Source organism: Acomys minous, assembly GCF_964271855.1.
Source record: "Acomys minous genome assembly, chromosome: 9".
NCBI classification, from domain to species: domain Eukaryota; kingdom Metazoa; phylum Chordata; class Mammalia; order Rodentia; family Muridae; genus Acomys; species Acomys minous.
The window spans coordinates 68676830-68702758 of record NC_140490.1 but is presented as its reverse complement, the minus strand read 5'-3'; the positions used below and the strand labels follow the sequence as shown (position 1 = coordinate 68702758).

Here is a 25929-nt window from a genome sequence, read left to right as displayed (position 1 = left end):
TCTGCTTCCACCATATTGGCAGGAGTCAACTGGGCAAACGAGTGAGCTTGGCCTCTGATGTGCTGGCGTGGATGTCCCAAATTCATTCCCTTTATTGGAAATTGATGTGGAGGCATCTCAAAAAGCTAGACATAGATCTACCATGTAATGCAGCTCTAACGCTTCCGGAGAATGTTTTCAATGGATGCTATATTCTGCTGTAGATTTTCTTGCTCATCCACGTTCACTGCTGCTCTGTTTACAATAGCCAGGAAATGGAAACAGCCTACATGTCCCATCAGCTGACGAATGTATAATGATGGGACATTATTCAAACACGAAGGAAAACAAAGGTATGAAATTAGCAATTTAGGGTATTTCTCTACCCTCATCACAGACACTTCTTTTTACAGGATAAGGTGATTAATACAGAGGCCCACAATTGGTCAACATGTAGGGGACAAGAGACTGTGATATGATCAGCTTTAAATCATCATCTGTACCCCCCGCCCACACACACACACACACACACACACACACACACACACACACTTGATCACAATACTCAGGAAGCATTGTAAAGAAAGGGCAGAAAGACAGTTAGAGCCAGAGGTGGTGAACATCTGCAGCATGACAGTCCAGTTGTTCATATGAGTTCACAGCAGTTGTGGCTGCAAACACAAGAGCTGAGCAGGAGTCAGCCAGCCCAAACCCCACCATGGCTGGGGAGGAGCACATGAAACCCCACCCACGGCCAGGGAGCTATTGGCAACTGCTGGCTGCTGGCCTGGGAGAGGGATTCAGACTCTGAGACATGAGCCATGCTCCAGCAGGTGGTCCTACACTCATGCACGTGTAGGCAGCACTAAGTGACTCAGTAGACTTAAAAATAAAAAAAGCACATGAACTTGGGAGGGGAAAGTGATAGTATGGGTAAGGGAAGGCACTGGAGAGAAATAATAAGGGAGATCTGAGCGAAGTGCACTGTGGGCATGTATGAAATTTGAAAGCAGTTTTTAAAGTGAGTTAGAGAATTTCCCATTGTATGCAATAGCATGTATGCAAACTGAGAAACAAGTCCGAGGACTGTTTTTATATAATTTGTCAACCAATATGGAAGGGGTTAAAACAGGAAAGAAGGGGGGAACCATACTGAATTTATAAGAGAGGCTTGTGGCTTTTGTCTGTTTGATTTGGTTAATAAAGAACTACAGAGACCAAGAAAATGTGAAACAAAATAGTGAATGGAGTTCAAGTTTGTCTGGAAAAGTATAGCTCACATAGTTCAATGAAGAAGAAGAAGAAAATTAAAGAAGAGGCAAAAACAAGAAAGAGGAGGAAAGTGCAAAATGTATTTAGTTGTTCTCCCTCCCTCCCTCCCTCTCTCTCTCTCTCTCTCTCTCTCTCTCTCTCTCTCTCTCTCTCTCTAATCTCTAACTTCTAACCTCTCAGCATTTCAAAACAGAACAAAAGTTGTTAGAAACATTGCAAAGCATTGTGACCAGCTGCGTGAGTGTGTCAGACCCAGTAGATGGCTGTGGGGTGCTGGCGAGACACCTGGCAAGGAGGGAGGCTGCAAAGTGCACAGTTGCAGGAGAGGTACAGCTTCTCATTAATGATTAATAACTCAGGCTCTGGAGTGGCAAAGAATACTGAGTGTCCTGGCAAGAAGTCAGAGAAGCCTGCTCAGAGGAAACACAGGAAGCCCTACCTCAGACACTAGGTTGGTAAGTAGGCTGCCCTGTCCTTCCTGAATACCACCTGATGGTTTCTATATACTCCTCCTCCGACCTCAGATGCACTCCTATTGACAAACGAAGAAACAAAAAAAGCTGGTGTACGAATGTAAAAGTCTATATCCACAAAGGCGATGGTGGAGGAGAAGTGAGGAAGATGGAAAAATAGAGGGGAGGGGGAGGGAAAGGAGAAGGGCAGGGGGAAGGGGGAGGGAGAGGAGAGGAAGAGGAGTAGAAGAATAAACAGGAGGGAGGAGAAAGGGAGGGAGGAAGAGGGTACAAGAGGGAGAGGAAGGGGAGGAGCATAGAGAAGAAAGAGAGATCACCGTGAACGTTGAGACTGGCTGTGGAGACAATGGCAGCTGTGGGAAACAGATCCAAGAGACAGACACTATGAAGGAGTGTTTTAAAAACCTCTATAGTAACATAAAATCACATAGATGTTGTCCAGACAAGCAAGGGAAGTTCACTGTGTCTAGCAGAACATTTTAAACTTTTTTTTTAAAAATTGGAAGAATGGAAAGAAGGAAGGAAAGAAAGAAGGAAGGAAGAGAAAGAACGGTAGGACGATAGTCGAAGTGGCTCATGAGCAAACCTCAGTTCTTCTGCGCATGAGCCGAGTGGCCTAGAGGAAGAGTGTCAATGAGTCCTCTGGGATCAGTCACTGCCTGGGCCCTGAGTCTACAGCAGTGGCTGCAGTGATTGTTGTTAGCATGACAGCTGCTGGGGACATGAAGGAGGGTACAAGCACTAATGAAAACCACTGCACATTAACTAGTATTGGCAATCATTTCTTTGCCTATTACATTATCAATGCAAAAAGCACACAGCTCCTTCCTTACAGGGAATGTGAGACTGTGCTGGAGCCACGTTTGCACAACCAAGGTAGGGGAACACAGGTTTAGTCTATTGCAGAATTCCATGGAAGAAGTTTAATGAATTTTATAGTTTCATCGAACAAAGAAAGTCTTAAATCAAGGCAAGTTTAAAATATACTGGAGGGTACACAGAGAGGCAGGGATAGGAAGATGGGGAATTTTTTTTTCTGTAAGCCTCAGATGCTATCTGATGAATTTCTTCAATTTTGGGCTGGTAGAAGTTAGTAGTCTTCTAAGTCAATAGACTTCAGAAGGATTTTATTTATTAGTCGTGTAATGTTAACTGTGACACAGAGGAGGGCAAGGAATGGCTGTTGATGTGGCCAAGTCCATCCCGTAAAAACAACTAGCCTCTTAGATATGTAACATCCCAAACTTTCCACACCATTGCAATTCTAGTCAGTCAACCAGTCTGGGATTCTCACTGACGCATGAAGGGAAGCATGCCCTGTCCCCCAGATTATAGTGATCTTCTTTTCAGCTATGTTTCAGTGGTGTAACTACCACAGTGCTCGGAAGGAGCGAAGCCTTTTATAATCAACTTCATTGCCTTAGTTTCCCATTCAGATTAATCAGGGAACAGAAAGAACTATAGCATATGTAGGGTAGAGTTACACTTAGGCAAGAATAGTGAATTGAGAAAATCAATGAGATAATAAGAACTTCTACCAAATTACAGTGTCTGAGAGGGGACTGGAGAAACGGCTCAGTTGTAGAGTACTGTAGAGCAGTAAAGACCTTAGTTCAATTTCCCAGCACCCACCCCTGTAAAAAGATGGGTGCTGTGGCATGTGTCGTTATTCCCAGCTCTAGGGAGGCATACAGTTCCATGTCCAACCAGTTTACTGCATCGTTGAGCTCCAGGTCATAATGATAAGGTGGAAGGTGACTAAGGAAGATACTCAACTTTGCCCTCATGTTCATGAGCACACACATCCATCTTCATGTACAGCCACATGCACATACTTGCAGAAAGGGGCTGGAGTACAGTGCTGAAGTAGAATGCTTCATATATATATATATGTGTGTGTGTGTGTGTGTGTCTGGGCTTGACTCACAACATCAGCAAAAATAAAATGAACAAATGTCTTAGGATAGAAGAAGAGATGGTGACAAGTTATAACAGTGGGCAGGGTCATCAATCGATGTTGGGTGGCCTAAGGGCAGTAGGAAGAGGTAATCACAGAGTCCTAAAAACTGGAAACAGGTCTCATAGCTGCACTTACAGGTACTGACATCACAAAAGATGCCAGCACTAGGTGTAGCTTTACTCTGTGGAGAACACTACTCATGAAAATAGGGTAGATCTTGTTCAACCTGAGACAACCAAGCTGCATCGCCACAAGGTGCAGGCAGGTGTGCTTACTCTTGTCCCTCAGGTGGAGAAGCAAAGCACTTTTCTCTAGAAATTAAAGGCTGATTTTTAAACCTTTTACCACAATTGTTTACGTAGGTGTGGAGGTCAGATCACATCTTGGGGGGGGTGTGGTCACTTTTCTCGTTATATCCTGTGGGTCTTAAGGATCAAACTCAGGTCATCATCTTGGTGGCAACACCTATACCTACTGAACCATCTTGGCAGCCCACCAAAGGCTGACTTTTAAAATGGCATGATACATCATGGAATTAGAACGCCCAGTGTCAAGAAGAGTCGGTTACTTAAGGAAGATACACTGATAAGAAATAACACCATGAAAAGATGCCCAGCTGCTGTAGAGAGGTGTAACTAAAGCCAAGACGAAACATACCAGCTGTCTTCTGGAATGCCTTAGATTTCAAGGGTTGACCATACCAATGATTGTGTGGATGGCTCAAATGCTGTTAGTCATAATGTAAAATGGCACAATTGCCTTGGAAAGCAGTTGTCTAGCTTCCTGTGAAGATAGGTATGTACTCATTACACCACACAGAGGTTCTTGTACTACGTATTTATCTAAAGAAAGTAAAAGTATGTGGCTATACAAAGACTGAACATGGATGTCTATAGGGGCTCCATTGTAATGCTCAAAAAAATCTATAAATATTACAGCTGTTCATCAAAGGACAAGTAGCTAAACAAAATATAATGTAACTGTTAAATGCCAGCAAAGGACCAAACCATGAGTGTGTACAGTATGCATAAATTTAAAAATAATTATGCTGAATGAAAGAAGAACAAGAAAGCATGTCCTATATTGTTCCATTTCCGTAGCTTTTCTAGGGAGTGCCTGTTACTACTTGCCATCAAAGGCAGATTACCAATAACAGGAAAGGCGGAGCAGGGCAATAGCAAGGCTGCACAGGTACGCTACGCTCAGTTCATTGGTGGCATGAATGAATGTCTTTCTTGAACTGATCCATAAGTAAAATTGAGCGCTAAATATTGTGTGCACATCTTCCATTTCTATTAAGTCTCCTATGTAGCAATTTCTTTGGGATAGAGACCCTAAAATTATACCACAGCAATGAGCTTTTACATATGGAAAAGACAAGGTCTTTTATTTATTTAAAAAAAAAAACTCTACAGATATAGCATCAATTCCTGGACAGCACCGATACGGGATTGAAAGTGTATCACGGCATTTATACACACTTGCTCTTCAGCTATTCTTGACATGTACGGTGGGTTATATGGTGTAGAAGCCTGGGCATCCTCCAGGGCAATATGACGGAAGAAGCCAGTATGTCAGATACAGGTGTAAGACTCCAGAGGAACCCAGCCCTGGGGTGAGCAGGAATTGTGCTTGCTATAGATTCAGCTTCTCATCCACTTTCTACCTAGTACTGTATGTGGCACAAGCAATCTATGTCAAAGCTACAGCCACTGCCTGCAGGACTTTGCTGTTAAGAGGAGATGGAGAAATGGCCATTCAGGTTTGCTCCTGTGTCACTTTGGCAAAGTAGGTAGACAGTGAACCTGTATGGAAACTGAGCAGAGCCTAGCTCCCAAGCCAGGGATCTTTGGGCATCCTACAGTGACTCTGGTAACTCCTGTGACAAGCAGTTTCAGGACATAGCTTCAGGGTGCCTGTTGTGTTGAAGTGACTAGCTCTGCCCCACCCTGCACCCCAGTTAGAGGGACTTGATTTAGCTTTGGCTTCTTGGTACCCACTCTTCAAAGGTCCCAAAAGCATTTCCTTCTAACTCAAACCAAAGAGTTATATGTTGCCCTTTTAGACCACAGACCATCTAGCTGTCCCTCTCTCTCTCTCTCTCTCTCTGAAATGAGTCCATACACCCCTGTAGCTTTCTGGAACCAAGAGTTGATAAGAACATTTGCTGTGCTGTGGCCTTCAGTCCCCCTCTCATTTACAGCTGTGAGCAAATCCCTACCTGCCCCTCCATTCCTAAAAGAACAACCTTGAATTATCCTGATCTCGACATGGACTCCTGGACTTCGGGTATGTAAGCCAGGGCAAACTGGATCACTTGGGGGTGGAACTTACTCAGCAACCTAGAAGAGTCAGAACCCCTCCTTTACTGTCTGGAATTGAAGCCCCGCCCCCACTGCTATGATGCCCTAGCTCTCCTAATGCATTCCCACAGTAGAGTCCAGTTACTGTGGTGCAGGGAGCACTCTCTCCTTCCTTCCCTCCCGTGCCCCCGCCATAAAGTTCAACTGAAGGGTAATTTCACGTCAGGTCTTTTCTATAAACCCACCTTCCTTTCTTTTCTTCTTCTTTTTTTTCCTGACAAAACTAATCTCCCAGAAAGAAAACACACAATGGTCACAGAGGTAGAATTGAGCCCTACAAGTAAACAGAGTGAGTATGTCCTAGGCACTCCGGCGGACAAGAAGACCCCTCCTCGACAAGGTAAACTGTGCCCAGTTGCTTGCCCAGTGACCTCGTGGTACATGCTTTTCTGAAACGTATTCATATAAAACAACAGATTAATCGCTTTCAACATTTTTATTCTTTGTGAAACACGCAGCACGAAGGCCCATTTCACAGTTATGTGAAAGAAGGAAACACACTCTTCTAAAAATAGTTTCCACAGTTACTTTCTCATGTTTATCCGTATGAATTTGCTCTTCACAATTGTTAATAAAGCTGTTGGTGCACAGCTTCACACTGGTTCCTTTAATGTTTACATGGAGTTCTGCAAACACAATCGTGTTGCTTGATTAAAGTAACAAATAATATAAATATCCCAAGTCAAAGAATGAATCATCTTTGTAAGCTTAATTCAATAAATATAATTTACTGCATTTTTTCTATATGATTTTTACATAACTCTATATTGAATTCGCTGCATTTTAATTTGCTAACATAATTTTCAGTATTGCTTTATGAGACTAACAAAACCTTATTATTTTGAATTTTATTAATTCTTTAAAATTAGCACACCAAGGAATGGGTCTCATGGCGTTTTCATTCATATCCCTATACTTTGCTCATCTTCCTCCTCTCACCTCCTCTGTGTGTGCTCCCCACCTGCCTCTGGCCTTTTCCTTCCTTCCTTCCTTCCTTCCTTCCTTCCTTCCTTCCTTCCAATGGAATACTGAGGATGTGAAAACAGACTGTCTGGAGGAAGGGCAGGAAGAGACTGTTACACTTAAGGAATACTTGATGCCTTCCAACGGGTCCATCTTCCACATCTGCTTACCCGAGAAGCCCTCCTGTGGCTGATGCGTAAGCGGTCCTCTTTGGTTTTGTGTTTTCTTATTATCTACATGTGAAACGCATATGCTCCTTGGCTATTATATGTATTTGGACTCTACAGGAGAGTTATTATAAAATGTTCCTTGTCTCAATTCACTCATCTGCTGCTTTTGAATCTCTGTGTCCTGACTCCAACAGAAACAGAAGGGTCACTGAAGTCATTAGGTGATGATGGTCAGTGGTGACTTTCTCCATTGTGAATTTGGGTTTTGTTGTTGTTGTGTTTTGTTTTGTTATTTTTAAACAAGGTCATATTTAGATGGCCTCAAACAGCAGCCAAGGATGACCAAACTTCTAATCCTCTCTCCTCCACATCTGACGTGCTGATCACAGGCTTACACCACCAAGCCAAGATTTCTATTCTATCTTGTGAAGATAATCCTCACTCAGGAAAGTGACGTGATGTCTTGTTTCCAGCCCCGCGTTTGTGTTCCATGCGCTATGGAATAGCGTTCATCACGCATCTCTGCAACTTCACATTGTTAGCGCAGAACTCCATCGTGAGTATCACCATGGTAGCCATGGTCAACAGCACAGAGCACTCACCCCACTCCAACAGCTCCTCCAAAGTGCTTCCTGCTGCTTTAAATGATGAAGAACATGGAGCCTCAACGCACCTGTCTGTAAAGGTAGGCAATTCAGAATTTACATTTGTATATGTGTGTGTGTGTGCGTGTGCGTGTGCGTGCGTGCGTGCATGTGTGTGTGTGTATTTGAAAGCCAGAGGTCAGATTTGGGTATCATACTTCAGGAGGCATCCACCTTTTTTTTTTCTTTCTTTCTTTTATCTTTTTTGATGAGCCAGGATCTCTTACTGAGACCTGAGACTTTGAATGTGATAACTGCCTGTGGGTCCCAGGGATTTTCCTGTTTCTGTCTCCCCAATGATTGGATTACAGGCCCCAAAATACTGGACTTTTAAATGTGGGTTCTGGGGATTAAAATAAACTCTTGATGCTCGAACAGCAAGCACTTTATCAACTGAGCCATCTCGCCAGCTTCTGCACTCATTTTTTTTTCTATTTGGTTGGTTTTCTATTTATTTTTCTAGAGTTTAGATATTCAAACCCTCTTGTACAGTTCTGGGAAGGGAAGTCTTACACATTATAGACCAGTTTCCCTATAACATAGCCACTTTCCCAGTTCTCTCCCTTTTCTCTTACATTCATTCCATTTTCAGGAAGGGTCTCATTAAGTTGCTCAGGGAAGCCTTGAGTTCATTTGCAGCCCAGGCCAGCCTTGAACTTGTGGTCCCACTACTCCCTCAGACTCACGAGTAGCTAGCTGGTATTGCAGATCGATGTTACCAGGCCCAGCTGTGTTCAAACATTTTTAATTGAGAGAAAGTCAGATCTAAGGAGACTTCTTAGGGCAGGTAAGCGCCTTCCAGTTTGTGGCTCACAAAGGTGTTTTGTGTTTCCCAAAGGCCCCTGTGTATAACTGGAGTCCCCAGACCCAAGGACTCATCTTTAGCTCTGTCCAGTACGGCATGATGCTGATGCAGGGTCCTGGTGGATACTTGGCTGGGAAAATAGGAACAAAGAAAGTGGTTGGAATTGCACTGTTCGGGTCTTCACTGCTCACTCTCTGCATCCCACTGGCTGCCAATCTTGGGCTAGCTTATCTCCTGGCAACGAGAGTAGCCCAGGGCTTCACCCAGGTACCAAGTATTTCAGGTATTACACCCTCCATGCCCCCCCCCTCTCTCTTTCTTTTTAATGTACAGCAGGCTGACCTCAAATTCACACCACCTGCCCCTGCTTCCTGAGTGCTGGGATTAAAGATTTGTTTGTTTGTTTGTTTTTCATTTTTGTCTTTGTTTTGTTTTGTTTTGTTTTTCAAGACAGGGTTTCTCTGTGTAGCCTTGTCTGTCCTGGACTCAATTTGTAGACCAGGCTGGCCTCGAGCTCACAGTGATCCGCCTGCCTATGTCTCCCAAGTGCTGGGATTAAAGGCCTCCGCCACCACCACCTGGCTGGGATTAAAGATTTGTGTCATTACATCCAGCCCCAGACATGGAGAATTTTCTTCTTTCTCTTTTTCTTTCTTTCTTTTTTTTTTTCTTTCTTTCTTTCTTTCTTTTTGTTATTTGAGACAATGTTTCTCTGTGTAACTCTGGCTGTCCTGGACTCCCTCTGTAGACCAGGCTTGCCTGGAACACAGAGACCCACCTGCATCTGCCTCCTGGGTGCTGGGATCAAAGGTGTGCGCCACAACCACCCTGACTGATACTGAGTATTTTCAAACTGTGAGCTGTATATGACTTTCTACTAGGCACCATATCAATATCTCTAACCATTTTATTTCAGGGCACTGGATACGGAGGTCAGTTTGCACTCTGGCAGAGATGGGCTCCTCCAAATGAACGCAGCCGACTCTGCAGCATTGCTATCTCAGGTAAAGATGTGCAGTCCTGACGGCTACCAGGGAACCCAATGCTTCCCACTGTGCTCCTAAACAAGTTTTCCGTTGAACAGTTCCTTTGCTTGATGTTAATGAAGTGTTGATACAAATTAAGGAAACCAATCCTTCTCTTGTGATGTGACTTATTTTTTTCCTGTGTTGTAATTTGTGGCATAACATTGTTTATGATATGATTTTTGATGTTTAAAAAATATTTTTATGTTGTTAAATTAATGAGTTTTCTTTTGTGGAATTTGAATTTACACTTACTGATGGAAAAGTTGTAAAAGCAATTATTCATATTTTTATGAAGTTGTACAGTTTCATTTTTATATATTAATTCCTGACAGTCATACATTGTTTATATTTGCATTCAGTATGACATATGGATTCAACTTAATAATCTTTGGAACTATGCTGAATTATCCTGAGAACATTTTTACTTTAAAAAGTTTTTTTTACATTTATTTACTTACCACAGCACATATGTGAAGGTCAAAGAACAACTTCTAAAGTTAATTTTCCCTTTTTACCAGTGTGGGTTCTGGGAATCAAACTTATGCCATCCAGCTTGGCAGCAAGCACCCTTGCTCACTAAGCTATCTTGCCAGTTCCTGAGAACTTGTTTCTGAAAATGTCCTGTCAGTGCAATGTGCCTTTGATGAACATTCTGAAGGCAGAACCCTACCTAACTCACACGAGGAAAAGCGGAGGACCGATGGTACAAATTACCAGTGGCCACTGTCGTGGCTAATGTTGAGCAGGAAAAGGGTAATGTTGTGGGTAATGTATGTGCGCAAAACCAGCCAAGAGCTCTTCAAGTCCAAAACCACAAGTTAACCGTATACTTTAGAGGAGAAAGACCCCTCAGAATCCCAGGCTGGTGGTATCCAGTGTGGGTTATGAGAGCTTCCATTAGCTGACAGAAAGAGGGCATCCAATTTAGGCAAAGGAAATTCACCTCAGTTACCCAAATGTAAGACGATCCCAGAACACAAGGGAAACCAAGTCAATAGGTGATAAAGTGCATGAATGAAAGGTTATGGAATATTGAATGCGCATAATCCCAACGCCCAGAAGGCTGAGGCAGGAGCATTGCCACCAAGGCCAGCCTGGGCCATGAGTCAAGCTTCGAGCCCCTGTCTCAACAAAACCAGATATAAAACAATATTTTGTGTTGAACTGTATTCATAACAATCCTGGCGTCTAGCTTGTCAGTGGGTCATAGGTTGGACATGCTGCCAGGGGTTACAAAAGACACATCTAGGTAGGGGATTTTGCAGCTACTCACAGAGCTTTGGAACTAAGCAGATCAAACAGGACCTGTAGGTGATGCTTAAGGCTAGTAGGTGATGGGAAGGAGAAAATGTCCTGTTAGCTTGGCCCAGGGCTCAGAAAACAGACAGGCTCTAAAATCAAATTGCACAACTTTCTGAGTTAATTTAAGACATAGAGTGAAACAGAGAGAGGGAGGAAGGAGAGAGGGAAGAAGGAGAGAGAGAGAGAGAGAGAAGAGAGGGGAGAGAAAGAGAGAGAGAGAGAGAGAGAGAGAGAGAGAGAGAGAGAGAGAGAGAGAGAGAGAGAAGAGAGAAGAGAGAAGAGGGAGGGGAGGAGGGAAGAGGGAAGAAAGAGAGAGCAAAGAATGGCATGGTGGTTATCTCATGAGAGCTAGTAGGCACAGACATGGAAGGACCATATGTGCTCAGATGCCTAAATATCCTTTCTCTGTCATTCTATGGCCTCAGCCTTCTCACCAAGGGTGTGTTATGAAGAAACAGAGGTAGGATTCAAGCAAGGCTGTCCCTAGAGGGAAGGCATCCTGGACCAAAGATACCAGCTCTGTGGGATGAGTAGAGCAGGCCAACTAAAGACCTTGATAATTGCTAAGTTTTGTTTCTTGAATACATGGAGCAGAACGGGCAGCATGCCAGGATGGCTAGCCCAGGCCTTTGCATGTATTGAATGAGTGTTGTGCAGATTGCAGTCCCTTCACACACACATGTGCGTGTGTGGGGGGGGGCAGTGTCCAGTATTTATCAATGTCTGTGCTCAAGAGACTCCTGGGATACCAGTCTAAAGGTACAGAACCAAGAAGAGATGGGTCCAGTCAAATGTCATAGACCCCAGCGCTCCAGGGTTGGTGCTTCTTATGCCTCTTGAACGCTCAGGGTCACAGCCCTTTGGGAGTGTTCCCTCACCTACAGACAGAGAAAAAGTAAAAAGTATGAAGGGGACTCTAAAGAGGCTAGTATTTGTTTTGTTTTTTACTCTTTTTTTTATTTTTTAGAATAATGAAAACATAGTTTAACTCTTAAATCTGTTTTTAATTGACACAAAAATCATGTGCTAACGGCATGGTGCCATGAGACACTTCAGTACGTGCGAACGTTATAGCTATTAATCTAGGCATATCTATCTACCCTAACACTAACCGTTTCTTTGTAGTGAAATTATTGAAAATTCTCCCTTTTAGCTTTTCTGACATGTAGAAAGTTATTGTTATTTACACTCTGCCTGCTACTGTGCAACAGAACACGGGCTTTATTTCCAACAAGGATCCTATGCTTGCAGGCAGTATTGTGTGTAGGTGGGAAAGAGTTAAAAGATGAGAATGCCCAGACACTTAGGAGCCCAGGCTTGAGGTGGAGTGGGAGAGGGGAAGATGGGGGGACAGGAAAGGACATGGCCTTGGTGAGATGAAGAGCTTGTCCCTCATTATGATCAAGGTAAAGGCAGACATTTAGGGGAAAGATACCGACTGGGCGGGCCTGGGGGTAGAAAAGGTGCTCGCGTCCAGCTTTCTTTACGGACACCCTACAACTTGGAATTCTCTTTCCAAAGCTCCCTTTCTCTGTCATTCAAAGGCCTACGTGGGACAGTTTATTTAACTGTGGCTGGCTGTCCTTGCTCAAATGCAAGTCTGATTGCTAGCCTTTAAATGAGATAGCACAGATGCTTCAATAAACATGGATTAAAAGGGAAACGAAGATATAAACAATTATTTGTCAGTGGCAGTGTGGGTTTAAAAAGACGTTCAAGCTCAAGAGTAAACCCAGAGACCATAGATCTGATTCCACAAACACCTGAAACTGCTGACTGTGAAATGCAACGTAGACAAAGTTAAGGAGGGCAGGATGCTCCCAGCATGCCACACAGGGATCAGTCACAAAGCATAGAGGCTGTAGCTTGAGACAAAAGGAAACAGGAGAAAAAACGGAAAATCAAAACAAAACAACAAAAAAGCCAATAAGGTTGGTAAACAGGAAAAAAAAATCAATTTTACCATAAAGAAAAACATTTAAAATGAGGTGTTTTTAAATTATTTCTACTGGAAGAAAAGGACTTAAAATCTTTGAGGATATTAGATGTTATCAAGGGGATGAGAAAGAAAGACTCTATTGGCAATATAAGTTGATGCAGCCTTCAACAAAGAACTTTTGCAATATTTACCACCTCTGACACTCCACTCACCAAACAAATTGTGTTTATATTCAGAAATGAGAAACGGTTCTTCTTTAGAACTAAAATCTATAGTACAATGGAGATCTTTGTAAGGACAGTTGTTCACTGAAGATGAATGTTGGGACCAGGGAGATGGCTCCATGGTTAGGAGCGAGTTCTGCTCTTGCAGAGGACCGGCGTTCTGTCCTCAGCACTCACACCTGTAACTGCAGTTCCAGGGCACTTGACGCCCTCTTCTGGCCTCCATAAGCATTTCATTCATGTGTACAGTCTGCCCCACCGCACACTGTGCACACACACATATAAAGTAGTGAAAAAATAAAAACTCAAACCTAAGGGGAAAAAAAGATGACTGCTACATAAAAAAAAAAAACTGGGCCATTATGATCTTGCGTGTTTTAAAATAACAACTGTATACACATGGAATATGGCAAGTTGACTAAACATAAAAAGTGAGATAGCTTAGAAGCATTGGAAAAGCTGTGAAATAGCAATAGGTCTACCATATAACAGAATACTCTGTGAAGTTATAAAAATTAAAAGAGTATCATTAACGTATTTATGGAGACTGTGGACTCCCTCAATGTGGACGCACTTACAATGAAAAAGAATGCATGGATAGCTGTAAACAGTGTATAAGTGTACAGGAAAAGAAGGCGAGCAACTGTCTCTTACAAAATTAACTGATGTGACATTTGTCTTCAGAAGGGTGGGAGGGTAGAACTTGAGGGTGTAGGAGAACCTCGGCTCTTCATGGTGCTTTATTCCCATAATTGATGCATATAATTATAAATAAGACAGCATGGAAGGTAGGATGGCAGTCACCACTTGGGAATTTTGAGGCAGGAAAAAGACTCTCAGGGGGCATACGGATTATGTGATCAGTCTGAAGGTTTTCTGTCTGTATGTGCTTATTCCGTGGCTTGGCGGTGCTTCTCTGTGTTCATCTGCCAAGCTGCACAGGGCCCCACCACCTTCTCTCTGTCTCTCTGCAGGAATAATACTGGGCATCTTTGCCGTAGTCCTTGTGGGCGGCGTCATTAGTGAATCCCTCGGGTGGCCCTTCGTCTTCTATATCTTTGGTAAGCTGCTTGCTGGGTCCTGTGATGCTCAGGGATGTTCTTTTAAGGTTGTGCGCCTGCATGCACTTTTCTAAAGGAGAAGAGTCAAAGTATAAAGATGTTAGTGAAGGAAAATATCAAAACATAAGGAAATCACCTTTGCTAGCCAGATGTGGAAATCCTCTGGCTTCGTATAAAGAGCAGCTCTCCTGCCGTAAGGCTCAGCCTTTATGTGTCATCGTGTTGTGGGCAGGAGGGGGAGGCTGGGTTGCTTTCCAAGAGACAGAAGAAAAGCAATCCGGGGCGGGGGGGGGGGCGAGAAGTGTATCAGTGGAGTTTGTCTTTAACATAGCAAGGAGGTGGGATCGAAGTTTCCAAAGAAAATGTCAAACACTGAGAGTAATCTGTGGTAACTTCACTATTGGCTCCAAGACTTCCATTTAGCTAGAAACCTAGAAAGTACTGCTATCCTACAGTTCCCACTGGAGCGGCTTTGCATTTTATTTTCAAACTCCCCAGCAACTTGTTTTGTTTCCACCCCTACTCCTCTTCCAGACACTGAGCATCTTGGTATCAGAAATGGGTTACTGTTAGGTTATGAGAACTCTGTAAAGTTCAAGAAATTTGAAAACAATAGTCAAGAGATAATTGGTGGACATATCAGTACGAAACAAAGAGAACGTCAGAAGGAGGAGTATTACCAACTCACCAAGAAGACACGGTGATCTGAAATGTGTCTATGTACCCAACAGCAGTCATGTAAAAACTGACTGACTCAGGGTGGGATGTGGCCCAGTTGGTAATGTTGTCGCTTAGAATGAAGCCACCGGCTCAGTCCCCAGTACCACAGAAAACTGGGCATCCTGGCTCATGCCTCTAGTCTCAGTACTCAGAGGCAGAGACAAGGAGATCAGAAGTTCAAGGTCATTCTTGACTACATGGAGAGTTTGAGACCAGCCTGGGATACATGAAGCAGTGTTCTGTGGAGCAGGAGTAGGATGAGAAGACAACAAAAAAAAATTGATGAAATATTAACTAGCCGGCCTCGCCAAGTCTGCAAACTCCTGAGTCAGAGCCAGCCTCAAGGAAATAAGGTGGAGAGCAATCAAGAAAAATACCTGACATGAGCGTGCACATGTACACACACACACTCACACTCACATTCACACACACACTCACACTCACATAATACACTAACACATACACTCATATACACACACTCACATAATACACTAACACATACACTCATATACACACACTCACACATACACACACATGCACACAGACATATACATTCACACACATATGCACTCACACATTCACACACGTACATTCATACACACACACTCACATAGACTCACACACTCACACACACACACACCTATATATAAAATGTGGGAAATTATTCTTTTATAAGAAAAGAGGGGAAATTATTTGTTCTTTAATTAACCAAATAATTCCTAAGTTGACAACCAAAAATATGAGCCATAGAGGAAATTGAAGAATTAGAAATCATTAGAGTTAAAAACAAAGTATCCTCTGCAAAAGGCATTGCTGAGATAATAAAAGGACAGACTAGTTCAAAGAGAAAACATTTACAAAACACTTAATTAGATGCTTTCTAAAAATGTGTAAATAATTTTCTAAACTCAATGAGACTACAAAGCCCTCAACTGAAAAATGGGCAGGAGCTGGGCGCAGTGGCATACAACTGTAATCCCAGCACTCAGGGAAGCAGAGGCAGGTGGATTTCTGTGAGTTCGAGGCCAGCCTGGACTACAAAGTGAGTCCAGGACAGCCAAGGCTACTCAGAGAAACTCTGCCGGGAAAAAACAAAAACAAAACAAAACAAAAAACCCAAAACAAGAAAGAGAAAGAAAGAAAAGAAAAGAAAGAAAGATTTCCCCAAATATATACAAAGAGAATACAGGTCTATGACCAGACACCTAAGGAAAGACCTTTAGTCATTGGGGGGGGGGGGGGGTGTGAACATCAAAATTATAATGAGATATCTCCACATACCTATTAAAATATCTAATACTGAAATTATTGGCACTAAGTGTTTCGTTGTCGCTAAGGTCTGTGACCCCCTTCCCACACACAGATAAACAAGAAATGTTGAGACAGCTTGTTTGAGAACTGGGAAGGGTTCACAATGAACTTTGGCACTGTCTTATCCTAGAGGATGTCCCAACATGAGAACAAGCCAATCAGTATACACGCAAAGGCTTCTGAGGCAGCCCAGCGCAGAGACACCTAGGCATCCATGTTCTTGCTGCACTATTCAGAGTTTCCCAGGAATGGAGCAAGCCCACGTGTGCAGCAACAGAGAGCAGATGAAGGAAGTAGAGTACAGATACGCAGTGGCATTTGATTCATCCAGAAAGAATGGAATTATGTCATTCTCTGAAAAACAGATGGAACTGGAGATAATCATACTAAGAGAAATAAGTTAGATGCAGAAAAGGCCATTCTTTTCTTTCATTTGTGGAAACCAAAATTCTTTATAAATGCACATCTGCCTAACTTTCTACATGCATGCACATACACATGGGTCATAACATACAGACACATACAAACATACCTGGATCATACTGTACTATACATACATACACACATTGGTCATAAACATACACACATACACACATACATACATACATACACACATACATACATGGATCATAACATACAGACACATACATAAAAGCAGATAGGCAGCTGAGGGAGGAGATTAGTAGCTGGTAGTGGGAGAAGGGTTCCGAATCACTAGAGAAGGGATGAGAAGAAGCTAACACGATCAAAACATGTGCTGCATTTAAAACAAACTATTAAATAAACAACATCACGTACAACGACTATTATACCAATTAAAAAAGAAAAACCTGCGAAATCCGTATAAAGCTCAGGCTTTAGTCATAACGAATCAAGGAAGTGTTGGCAAATGTACTGTGATGTCAACGTGGAGGAAGCAAGACAGGAGGTGCGTAGCAACTCTGAGCTATCTTGGCAACCTTTAAACAAACCTAAAATCATTCCATAATTTAAAAAAAAAAAAAGATACAATGCACTCCTTATGAACTCTTGCCTCTGCTTGCAGGAGGCATCGGCTTCGTCTGCTGCCTTTTCTGGGTCTTTCTGGTGTATGACGATCCTGACTCTCACCCATGGATAAGTGGCTCAGAGAAGGAATACATCTTATCTTCCGTGGACCAACAGGTACACGGAAGGGAATCTTTCACCCCCATCCGGGTTGCTAAGGGCAGCTGAGCCTCTGAGCCTCGTGGTGATCTGACCAATCAACGCATCTGTTTTCAGTTCGGCTCAGAAGAGCAGCCGCTTCCCATAAAAGCCATGCTCCGGTCTCTGCCTCTCTGGTCCATATGCCTTTGCACCACGGCCCATCAGTGGCTTATTAACACCTATGTGACATACACTCCAACCTACATCAGCTCCGTGTTCAACATTAACATCAGAGATGTGAGTAAACTTCACACCATTCCTTCCCCGCGCTTGCATGATCCACCCCTCCCCCCATCGCTCGGTTACTCAGCTGTCACAAATCATTCTATCCGCAGGATGTTAACTCTCATTACTCCAAATAATCTGATTATTTAAAATCAGTGACAGAGACTTTGCTAGTGGGTATCACTTCAGGAGTTGCCAGGTCTCCCAAGAAAGTGTCGGATGCTTAGTGAAGTACAAACAACCTTCTCACTGAGCTAATCATGGCCTCGGTCTTCTCACCTCAGAATGGGTTCCTGTCTTCTCTTCCCTTTTTCATTGCCTGGGCCGTTGGTATGCTGGGAGGCCAGCTGGCCGACTTTCTACTGAGCAAGAATTTCAGGCTCGTAACTGTGAGGAAAGTCATCACAATTTTAGGTAAGAAAGGGACGTAGAGTTTGAAGGTCCTAAGGACCCAGCAGTCAAAGAATGCAGCTCACTCTTGAATTTGTCTGCTCCGTCTTCCCTAGGAGTCATCCCCCCTGCAGCCCTCATCGTGGCTCTGCCCTATGTCCAAACCAGCTACATCACAACAATTACATTTCTGACCCTCTCCTGCGGAATAAGCCCTTTATGTCAGTCAGGAGTCTATATTAATGCGTTAGACATTGCTCCAAGGTAGGACTCTTATATGTACTCTTAGTTTCACATTTTTTTTTGAGGGGGGGGATGATCCGCAGTGTTCTGGAGGTCTCAAAGTTTGGAAAAACAATCAATCATAAGCACAGACCATGGATGGGGCGGGGCTAGCGGCAGGGCATTGGTGGAGATGTATGGGCTTGTCAAATCGCCTCCCATTGAATGTGCACAACTCGTCATGATGTAATTACATGGTGGACTCCCACATAAGGCAGGGCTGGAGCATGCTGCCAGGTATGTCTGGATTTAGCTTGGGACATTTCTGTCACCCGCAGGTACGGCAGCTTTCTCATGGGAACCTCGAGAGGACTGGCACATTCATCTGCTGTGCTGGTACCCATTGTCGGTGGCCTTTTCCTCAGCCAGGTACTTTCCCTTCCAGGACAGACTTGTAAAATACTCTCCCACATGCACTTGCAAAAGTGATAACTAAAGGTTTCCTCAAAGGTTGGGAAAGACTGTGAAATTTGGGGTGACCGCGAAGTATAGAGCACAGTGAACCAGCGTTGAGGGCATTCTGGAGTCAAAGCGCTAGTCACAGATCCACTTGTAATCCCCATTGGAGACGGCGAACCAATAACCCCACTGGCATCTCAGGGGGGTGTTTCCTCGCTGACCTGCCAAGCCATCTGAGACTCAATTTTCATTTGTGTAAATGACCACACACAGGGGAGGAAAGGAGAGCACACATGGCTAAGTTCCTGATGCACGCTAGCATTGCAGCAGGCATTTTATGCACTGCAGCCTCGCTTGGCTTTTCACTCTCACTTTAGTATGAAAATTAATACATCACCCTCATCTCCTAATGGTTAAAACTGAGAAGCTGGTAGAGTGGGCCTTTCTGCTGAGAGGAGACAGCTCTGGAGCTACATGTCTTTTCACTACATTGTGGCACTGATGGGAGATTCTCAGACCTAGCTTTAGCACAGCAGTTGTAAGCAAGCTTGGGCAGCAGAGAAAATGCGTCACTTTGATGGTCATAACAAGCATGGCTCGATAGGTCAATCCCTTATCTGGAACACGTTGAGCATATTTTGGAGTTCCTTTCTCTAATTATCAAGGCACCTCTAGGAAAATGAATGTCAACACAGAAACCCCCTGGAAACTGTTGTCTGAATTAATGATTCAGTTTCATAGAAAAGGAGACAAGAGAAGTAATACATATTTTGGCTCTTGTGTTGCCAGGACTCTGAGTTCGGGTGGAGGAATTTATTTTTCTTATTGTTTGCGATCAACCTATTTGGCTTAATCATGTACCTCGTGTTTGGAAAAGCAGATGTCCAAGAATGGGCCAGAGAGAGGAAGCTTACTCGTCTGTGAAGGTAAGAGACCATGATTTCAGTAGATTAACAGTCACAGACACAGGACTTCAAATTGTTAATTTCCTGTCATTTTCCTTCCTCAGTTGTCCCATTTTCAGTAAAGAAGTCACTACACATGGGAGGACTTCCATAAAAACGTCACCATATCCACCGTCCCCTTTCATTCAGACTTTTTTTCAAGAAAAATGTAAGACGAATAAAACATCAAGTAAAAGGATAGCAAGAGACCAAGTTGTCGTCCTTTAATTGAGAATGTGGGCACCGACCTGGTAGTTTCACAGTTTTTAAATACAAGAATCAAAGCTTTTGAGCCCTTGGTCCAGAGTGGTAATCTTACTAAAGCAATTATTTATTTTCTATTTGTGGGATTTAACGTTGACTTCTTTTTATGCATGTTGGACTGGAAGTAGAGCAAGCACTCTGCCACTGGCTTACACTCGTAGCCTGCAGATTCTGTTTCCTGGGTTGGCTGTTGTCACATGATCCACACAGGTTTCCTTCTTCTTCACTGTGCTCAGGCTACTGGAGGCTGAGCTGCACAGCCTGCACCCACACTCCCTTGTCCACCAGCCTAAGCCAGAGTCTTGATGGAGAAAGGAAAATGTAGTCTGAGGAACTTAGCACAGACAGTCACTGCAGTCCCCAGCCCTAGCAGGCCCTCTCTTCACGTGTTCTGGTAACTTCCTCCCTCTGTCTGTTTGTTCCTTCTTGTCTGTGCCAGCTCTGATACTCTCTAGAACCTGTTGTGGTTTTCTTGTCCTCTGCCTGATTCTGTGCAAATTATCTCTTTTCACTCTGTCCTGAAACTACCCAATGTGACTGTCATCTTTCTTCTGTAGGATACGCCGCATTTGGTGCTTAAATCACCTGTAGGGGACAAAAGCAGAAGTGTCTTAGTGTTTGTCTAAAGTAATGGTTTGTGGGTATCTGTGGATCAGACTGAGTTCAGAGGCCCAGGACAGTATGGAGGACTGTTTCCTACTTCGACCCTACTGAGTCAGAGAGTACTGTCCTCAAAGATCATATCCTACAGAGGTGTTGTAATAATTCTGAATATAGATCAGAGAGGCTGAGCATGAGCAAACACAGCAGTGACTATGATCTTGGTATGACTTCCAATCTGTTTGTTGGTAAGTTAAATACAGCTCTCCTTGAATTGTGCCTAGTAAACCCTACCTTAGGTACACAGAGGGACACACACGGAGCACAGATGAAGGCTTGCAATCCCATGCTGAAAAACACAGGGAAGGTCTCTTCTGTCAAGCAGTTTCTGGGCTAGACGTCAAACGGGGAGCCCAACTTCTACAAAAGTATGCAAAACCAGAATGCATTCCGAAGGGAGTCCCCTGTCTGCTTCCTCTGGAAAGTTCAAAGCATGGCATTAAAGGAACGCGTGTGGCCGGAGTACGCAGTGCTCATGTGTCACGATAGAGGGTTTGAGTAGATTTTATAAGCAGTAAAGTGGGGCTCATGGGAATAGTTACACAGACAGATCTTTTTAGATGGGGCATTCTCCTATAATTTCGGAATTAGGCTGATTAGTCCTAATTCTGTATGCTGTTTTTTAATCATCTGGATGCTGGGCTTTTCAGCAGTTTCAGGGACTGGAATAAGGCCAGGCAAGCTGAAATGAAGATGAGAGGGGTGGAAAATGTTCGTGTGGAAGGATTGGAGGATCCTCCCTTTTAATATGATAGATGCTAGAGAAAACAGAGCGGGGTGAGACTCCTAAGGCTCCAACCTGTGAGACCAAGTAGAACAGTAAACAACAAATGCAGAAAGATGAGCTCTGTTCAGAGGGAAGATAACAGGCTGCCTGGGATGTGCTGGGTGAGCAGCCATGCTGGGGTGCTCATGTAGCCATGTCTGTCAGTTTTCTGCCTTGACAAACCGCCACCAACCAGGCAACTTGAGCAATAGTAACCGTTGTCTCAGTTCAGATATTAAACTGTTGACGGGGTTCTTTCATTGTAATAACTGTGAAAGAGGATCTGTTCTCTGCTCATATTTTTAGTTTCTTTGCAGCTTCAGGAATCTTTTGGCTTGGATATTGCCTTCTCAGGTTATAGGAGTTTTAGGATGAAAGCCCTGCTTTCCAAGAGTCCCAAAGGACTAGACGCCACCATTTGTCGCACATGCCAACCGAAGAGACTGCTGAGTAGTGACAAAGAACAAAGGAAGGAGATAGCCTTACTTGGCCACATTGGGAAACAGTGTCCCTAAGTCTCTCTTTAAGGTGCCGGTGGTCTATCGGTCCTCGGTTCAAGGTCTGCAGAAGTGAATGCTGTCCCCACTTGAGGGGAGAAATCTAAGTCCAATGTGATGATGACGCTCTTTTAGGGGGATGATGACACCCATTCAGGGTGCAGCCGTACCACCCGAGTAACGGGTAATTATCCATCTTTTGGGAGTAGGAGATTTGCCCTGCAAGGTGTAGTTTGGGTCTTTTGTCATAAGGATGTTTATTATCAGTGCTGTGGTCCTGGAGTACAACGCAACTGTCCTAGTTACGTTTCTACAGCTATGATAAAACACCATGGCCAAAAGCAATTTGGGAAGAAAAGAATTTATTCCATCTTGTAACTCTCAGGTCACACTCCATCACCACGAGAAGTCAGTGCAGGAACTCAAGGCAGAAACCCCCAGGTGGAAGCTGAAGCAGAATCCAGGGAGGGGGTGAGTGTTACAGGTTTGTTCACACTGCTTTCTAATACAACTCAGGCCCATCTGACCAAGGACGGCACCGCCCACAGTGGCCTAGGCCCTCCAATATCTACCATGAATCAAGAAAACACCATGCAAGACTTGTCCGTGAGCAATCTGATGGGAGCATTTTCCCATTTGAGGTTCCTCTTCCAAGATACCTCTAGCTTGTGTCATCTTGTATCAAAATAAAGCAGCCAGGACAACAACTAAGGAAGCAAATGATCAGAGAGGCAAAGCCAGTTAGTTAGGCAGTGGTTGGCAACCTCCTTCCCTCACAGACTTCACGCTATGCTCTGTCTGTGAGCCTCTCTGTCTGTCTTTCCTGCTCATGTTGATTCTGTCATTTGCAAAGACTTTGTCTTGAAAAACCAAAGCCAAACCAAACTAAGCCAAACAACCTTTTTGTAAAAAGGTACGTATGACACCTTCTATAAAGACGGTTTCTACAGGGCTGGAGAGATGGCTCAGTGGTTAAGAGAGCCACCTGCTCTTCCAAAGGTCCTGAGTTCAGATCCCAGCAACCATATGGTGGCTCACAACCATCTGTAATGTGATCTGATGCCCTCTTCTGGTATGCAGATATACATGAGGTAGAACACTGTATACATAATAAGTCAATAACTCTTTAAAAAAAAAAAGATGGGTTCTACAGATTGAGAAAAGCAAGCTCATGCTAAGAGTCTGGGGAAAGATCTGGTGTGGTCTCTACAACACAAATAACACAGAGGTCAGCAGGCTTCCTACTGTGTCTGGCTCTCAGCCTTCCGGGTGGATAACAGGTTATGTATGCATTCCTTTCTTTGAAGGAATCGCCCAACGTGATTACCATTTCAGATTCTGCTAGCACTTATCTGTGAACACAAACACCTCTTCACCTCCTACAGGAATGTACTTTCAAGATGACACCCAGGACCCAAATCTTGTATGGCTCTTTATACTCGATATGTTCCTGTAAGCTTTAAAAGCTATGTCCTATGCCGTGAATATACTTGGTGTCAAATAAAAGGCAATCGTGAAAGCAAAAACAGAGGACACAGACCATGGAAGGAAATCTATGAGAACATTCTACAGTGAAGACCCCAATACCAAGGCCATGATAAGAAAAATCAGGAATATACATAATTTCTAACCATTAGGTGTGATGTCTAAAAGACGGGACATTATTTCAATAAGGTCACTTTAGAGTTTATCTCTTTTTCTCTTTTCCTCTCTTCCTCTTTCCTGCGTCATGGTAAGTTTGAGTATATTAGGCCAATGTTTCAGATTTACATCAGTCTCTCTGGGGGCACAGATGCTTATTTTCAGAAGGAGAGAACTTGTTCTGGAGTAATAACAATAGGGAACATTACTGAACACTCCAAGAATGGCTTAGTAGCTTGGCCGAGGCCCAGCCCTTAGCTACAAGGCTGGGCTTCAGTCCTGAGCAGTCTGGCCCAGGAGATTGTGCTTGCAGCTCCTGCCTCATGGTGCCCATGAAGGTGTGCTCTACTTAGATAAGGAACACTTACCAGAAGCCATTAAAGTGATTAAATCTTTATGACAACCCAATAGACTGGCATTTATCATTTCAATTTCCTTATGTCTCTGAGGTTAAATGGCTTCCTCAAAGTATTACATTAGAGGGAAAAAAATTAATTATGGCTAAAATTCTATTGCACAAGATAAACATACTATTAATCTTGGTTAATATTTACATTACTCTCCAAAGAAGTTGCTGTTATTGTACTAAGCTAATACAGGCTAAAGACTCGCCAGCTAGCTGTCTCTTTGGCACAGGCAGTAGCTTCTATTTCACCATGGTTGTTGAGGACCAGAGACAGAAGACATGATACAAGTGGGCGAGCCATCAAAATCCACGCACATCTCACAAGAGAGTTTTCTCAAATGTCTCTCTCCCATGAGGATGGCTATAACCAAGGGTGCCAATATCTGCTCTTCATATGAACCCACCTTTGACACATTTCAAGTTCTGCCGTGTCCTTCCCTAAAGGACCCAGTCATCCTAACTCACTACTTAAACATGGTGGAGTTCAGCGTTGTTTAGAAGACAGATGATTCCTAGTCACTTCCTAAAGCTGTGTCCTCACTTCATCCATCCCTTATGTACTGTCTGCCAGGGTTCAGGAGCCACCACCCCCACCCCCCATTGCACACCACACACTGCACACTGCAGCAGCAGTTAAGAGGTGTCAAAGGGCTCAATCCTTACGTTCTCTTTTCCTGGAAATTCTTTTTCATAACAAAAGTACATAAAGCCATATGCCTATTACTGTTCTTCAATCCCAGTGTGGCTTCTACAAAGTCTCAAAAGAAAACAGAGCCCACCCCCACCTCCAACCCCCGCCAAACCCCCAACCCCACAAAATAAACAATATCAATGAAGGAAGATCATTCAATGAATGAGAACAGACGTATTAATGCCCGGCTGCAGCTCTATTCTGTGGGACAAATAACCTCTCTGATTATACTATTGAAGCAAGTAGCTACTCTGCTTAAATTGCAGGGACATTGTTCATGTTCTCGGAGATGGCAATTTGAAAAGGTATTGCACGCAAAATCATGCTGCCACATCAGGTCACATCAAGGATTGCATTGTCAAGACAAGTGACAGAGCCGAACAGGAGTCTGCCTTCCCAACAGTGTGGGATTTTTCAGTTACAATGTAAACATTCTAATGTGAAAGCTAGTTATGGGTGGTATATTCAATAGCAACAATACCAAAAATGGCTACTGATGCTGACGCTACAAAACAGTGTAGGGGACAGTGTGGCAGACAGAGCTCACACAGAGACAGAGGTAAGACTTCTAAGATCAATTGTCTCATCCGGTGAATTAAAGACACTGGAAAAAAAACTATCAAAAGAAGTTTAACAATAAAATGGCTTCTTATTTAATATCTTAGGCTTTGGCAACAGATGGTAGTGCTAATGGTACAAAAACAGCTCAAGTTGTGACTTTTATTAAAAGTATCAATAAGAAATATAATACCACCATAAATCAAGGGATTTATAAGAAGCCATAAAAAGATATGTTAAAATTGATTTTCTTTGTTCACCATCAATATATCTGATATTGCTTGTTGTTGTTGTTGTTGTTGTTGTTGTTTTTGAGTAGTTCACTGTGAAGCCCTGGCTGGCTTAGAAGTCACTTTGTAGACTAGGCTGTCTGGATCTCACAGAGATTCATTCATTTCTGCATGCTGAGTGATGGGGTTAAAGGCATGTACCAGGCCTTAGCAATAACAGGAAAAAGAAGGGGACTTTTCAAATTAATAGAAGATAAAGAAATTGGTGCCCCAAGCTCATGCTGAATAAGGCATTATCAAGATAGTGTATGTACCAGGGCATTAAAAATGGATAACATCAGGCAAACTATCATCAAATCTGACTTTCCTAAGGGACATCATCATCAAATCCAAGACTCCCTTAGAAGTGTTGGTGTGTTGACTGTGAGAATGTTATTATTTTTCTTTTTGGATGTAAGATGGCTAAATCAAAGACAAATGCTGAGAGATTATGATTTACCACAGGTTATCTAGTCATTTTTGGTATCAAAACAGAAATTTGTACCAGAATTTGCTGATGAAATTACAGATGTAG

At 43.2% G+C, this 25929-nt stretch overlaps 1 protein-coding gene across 5 annotated transcripts; it reads left to right on the top strand.

Annotated features, from left to right (window-relative positions):
- The first annotated feature begins 1601 nt into the window (after positions 1 to 1601).
- Positions 1602 to 19849, top strand: SLC17A3 (solute carrier family 17 member 3). 5 transcript variants are annotated; one of them, XM_084795457.1, is made up of 14 exons: positions 1602 to 1706; positions 5888 to 5973; positions 6283 to 6387; positions 7654 to 7865; positions 8663 to 8896; positions 9546 to 9633; positions 14097 to 14183; positions 17260 to 17378; positions 17478 to 17639; positions 17912 to 18041; positions 18134 to 18281; positions 18578 to 18668; positions 19488 to 19624; positions 19723 to 19849. In XM_084795457.1, exons 2-13 carry the CDS (start codon positions 5955 to 5957, stop codon positions 19620 to 19622), a joined length of 1530 nt encoding a protein of 509 aa, XP_084651583.1. In that variant the 5' UTR covers positions 1602 to 1706; positions 5888 to 5954; the 3' UTR covers positions 19623 to 19624; positions 19723 to 19849. The 5 variants fall into 5 exon arrangements, with proteins under 5 accessions (XP_084651583.1, XP_084651582.1, XP_084651585.1 ...); XM_084795456.1 differs by having other exon boundaries at positions 19708 to 19849; XM_084795460.1 differs by having other exon boundaries at positions 1618 to 1702; positions 19708 to 19849.
- Positions 19850 to 25929: the final 6080 nt, after the last annotated feature.

What these genes read in the sequence shown, in the direction of transcription:
- SLC17A3 (XM_084795457.1), top strand. An exon ending in CTGCAGCATTGCTATCTCAG is followed by an intron (nt 9,634 to 14,096) that starts GTAAAGATGTGC and finishes GTCTCTCTGCAG; the next exon opens with GAATAATACTGGGCATCTTT. An exon ending in TCAACATTAACATCAGAGAT is followed by an intron (nt 17,640 to 17,911) that starts GTGAGTAAACTT and finishes TTCTCACCTCAG; the next exon opens with AATGGGTTCCTGTCTTCTCT.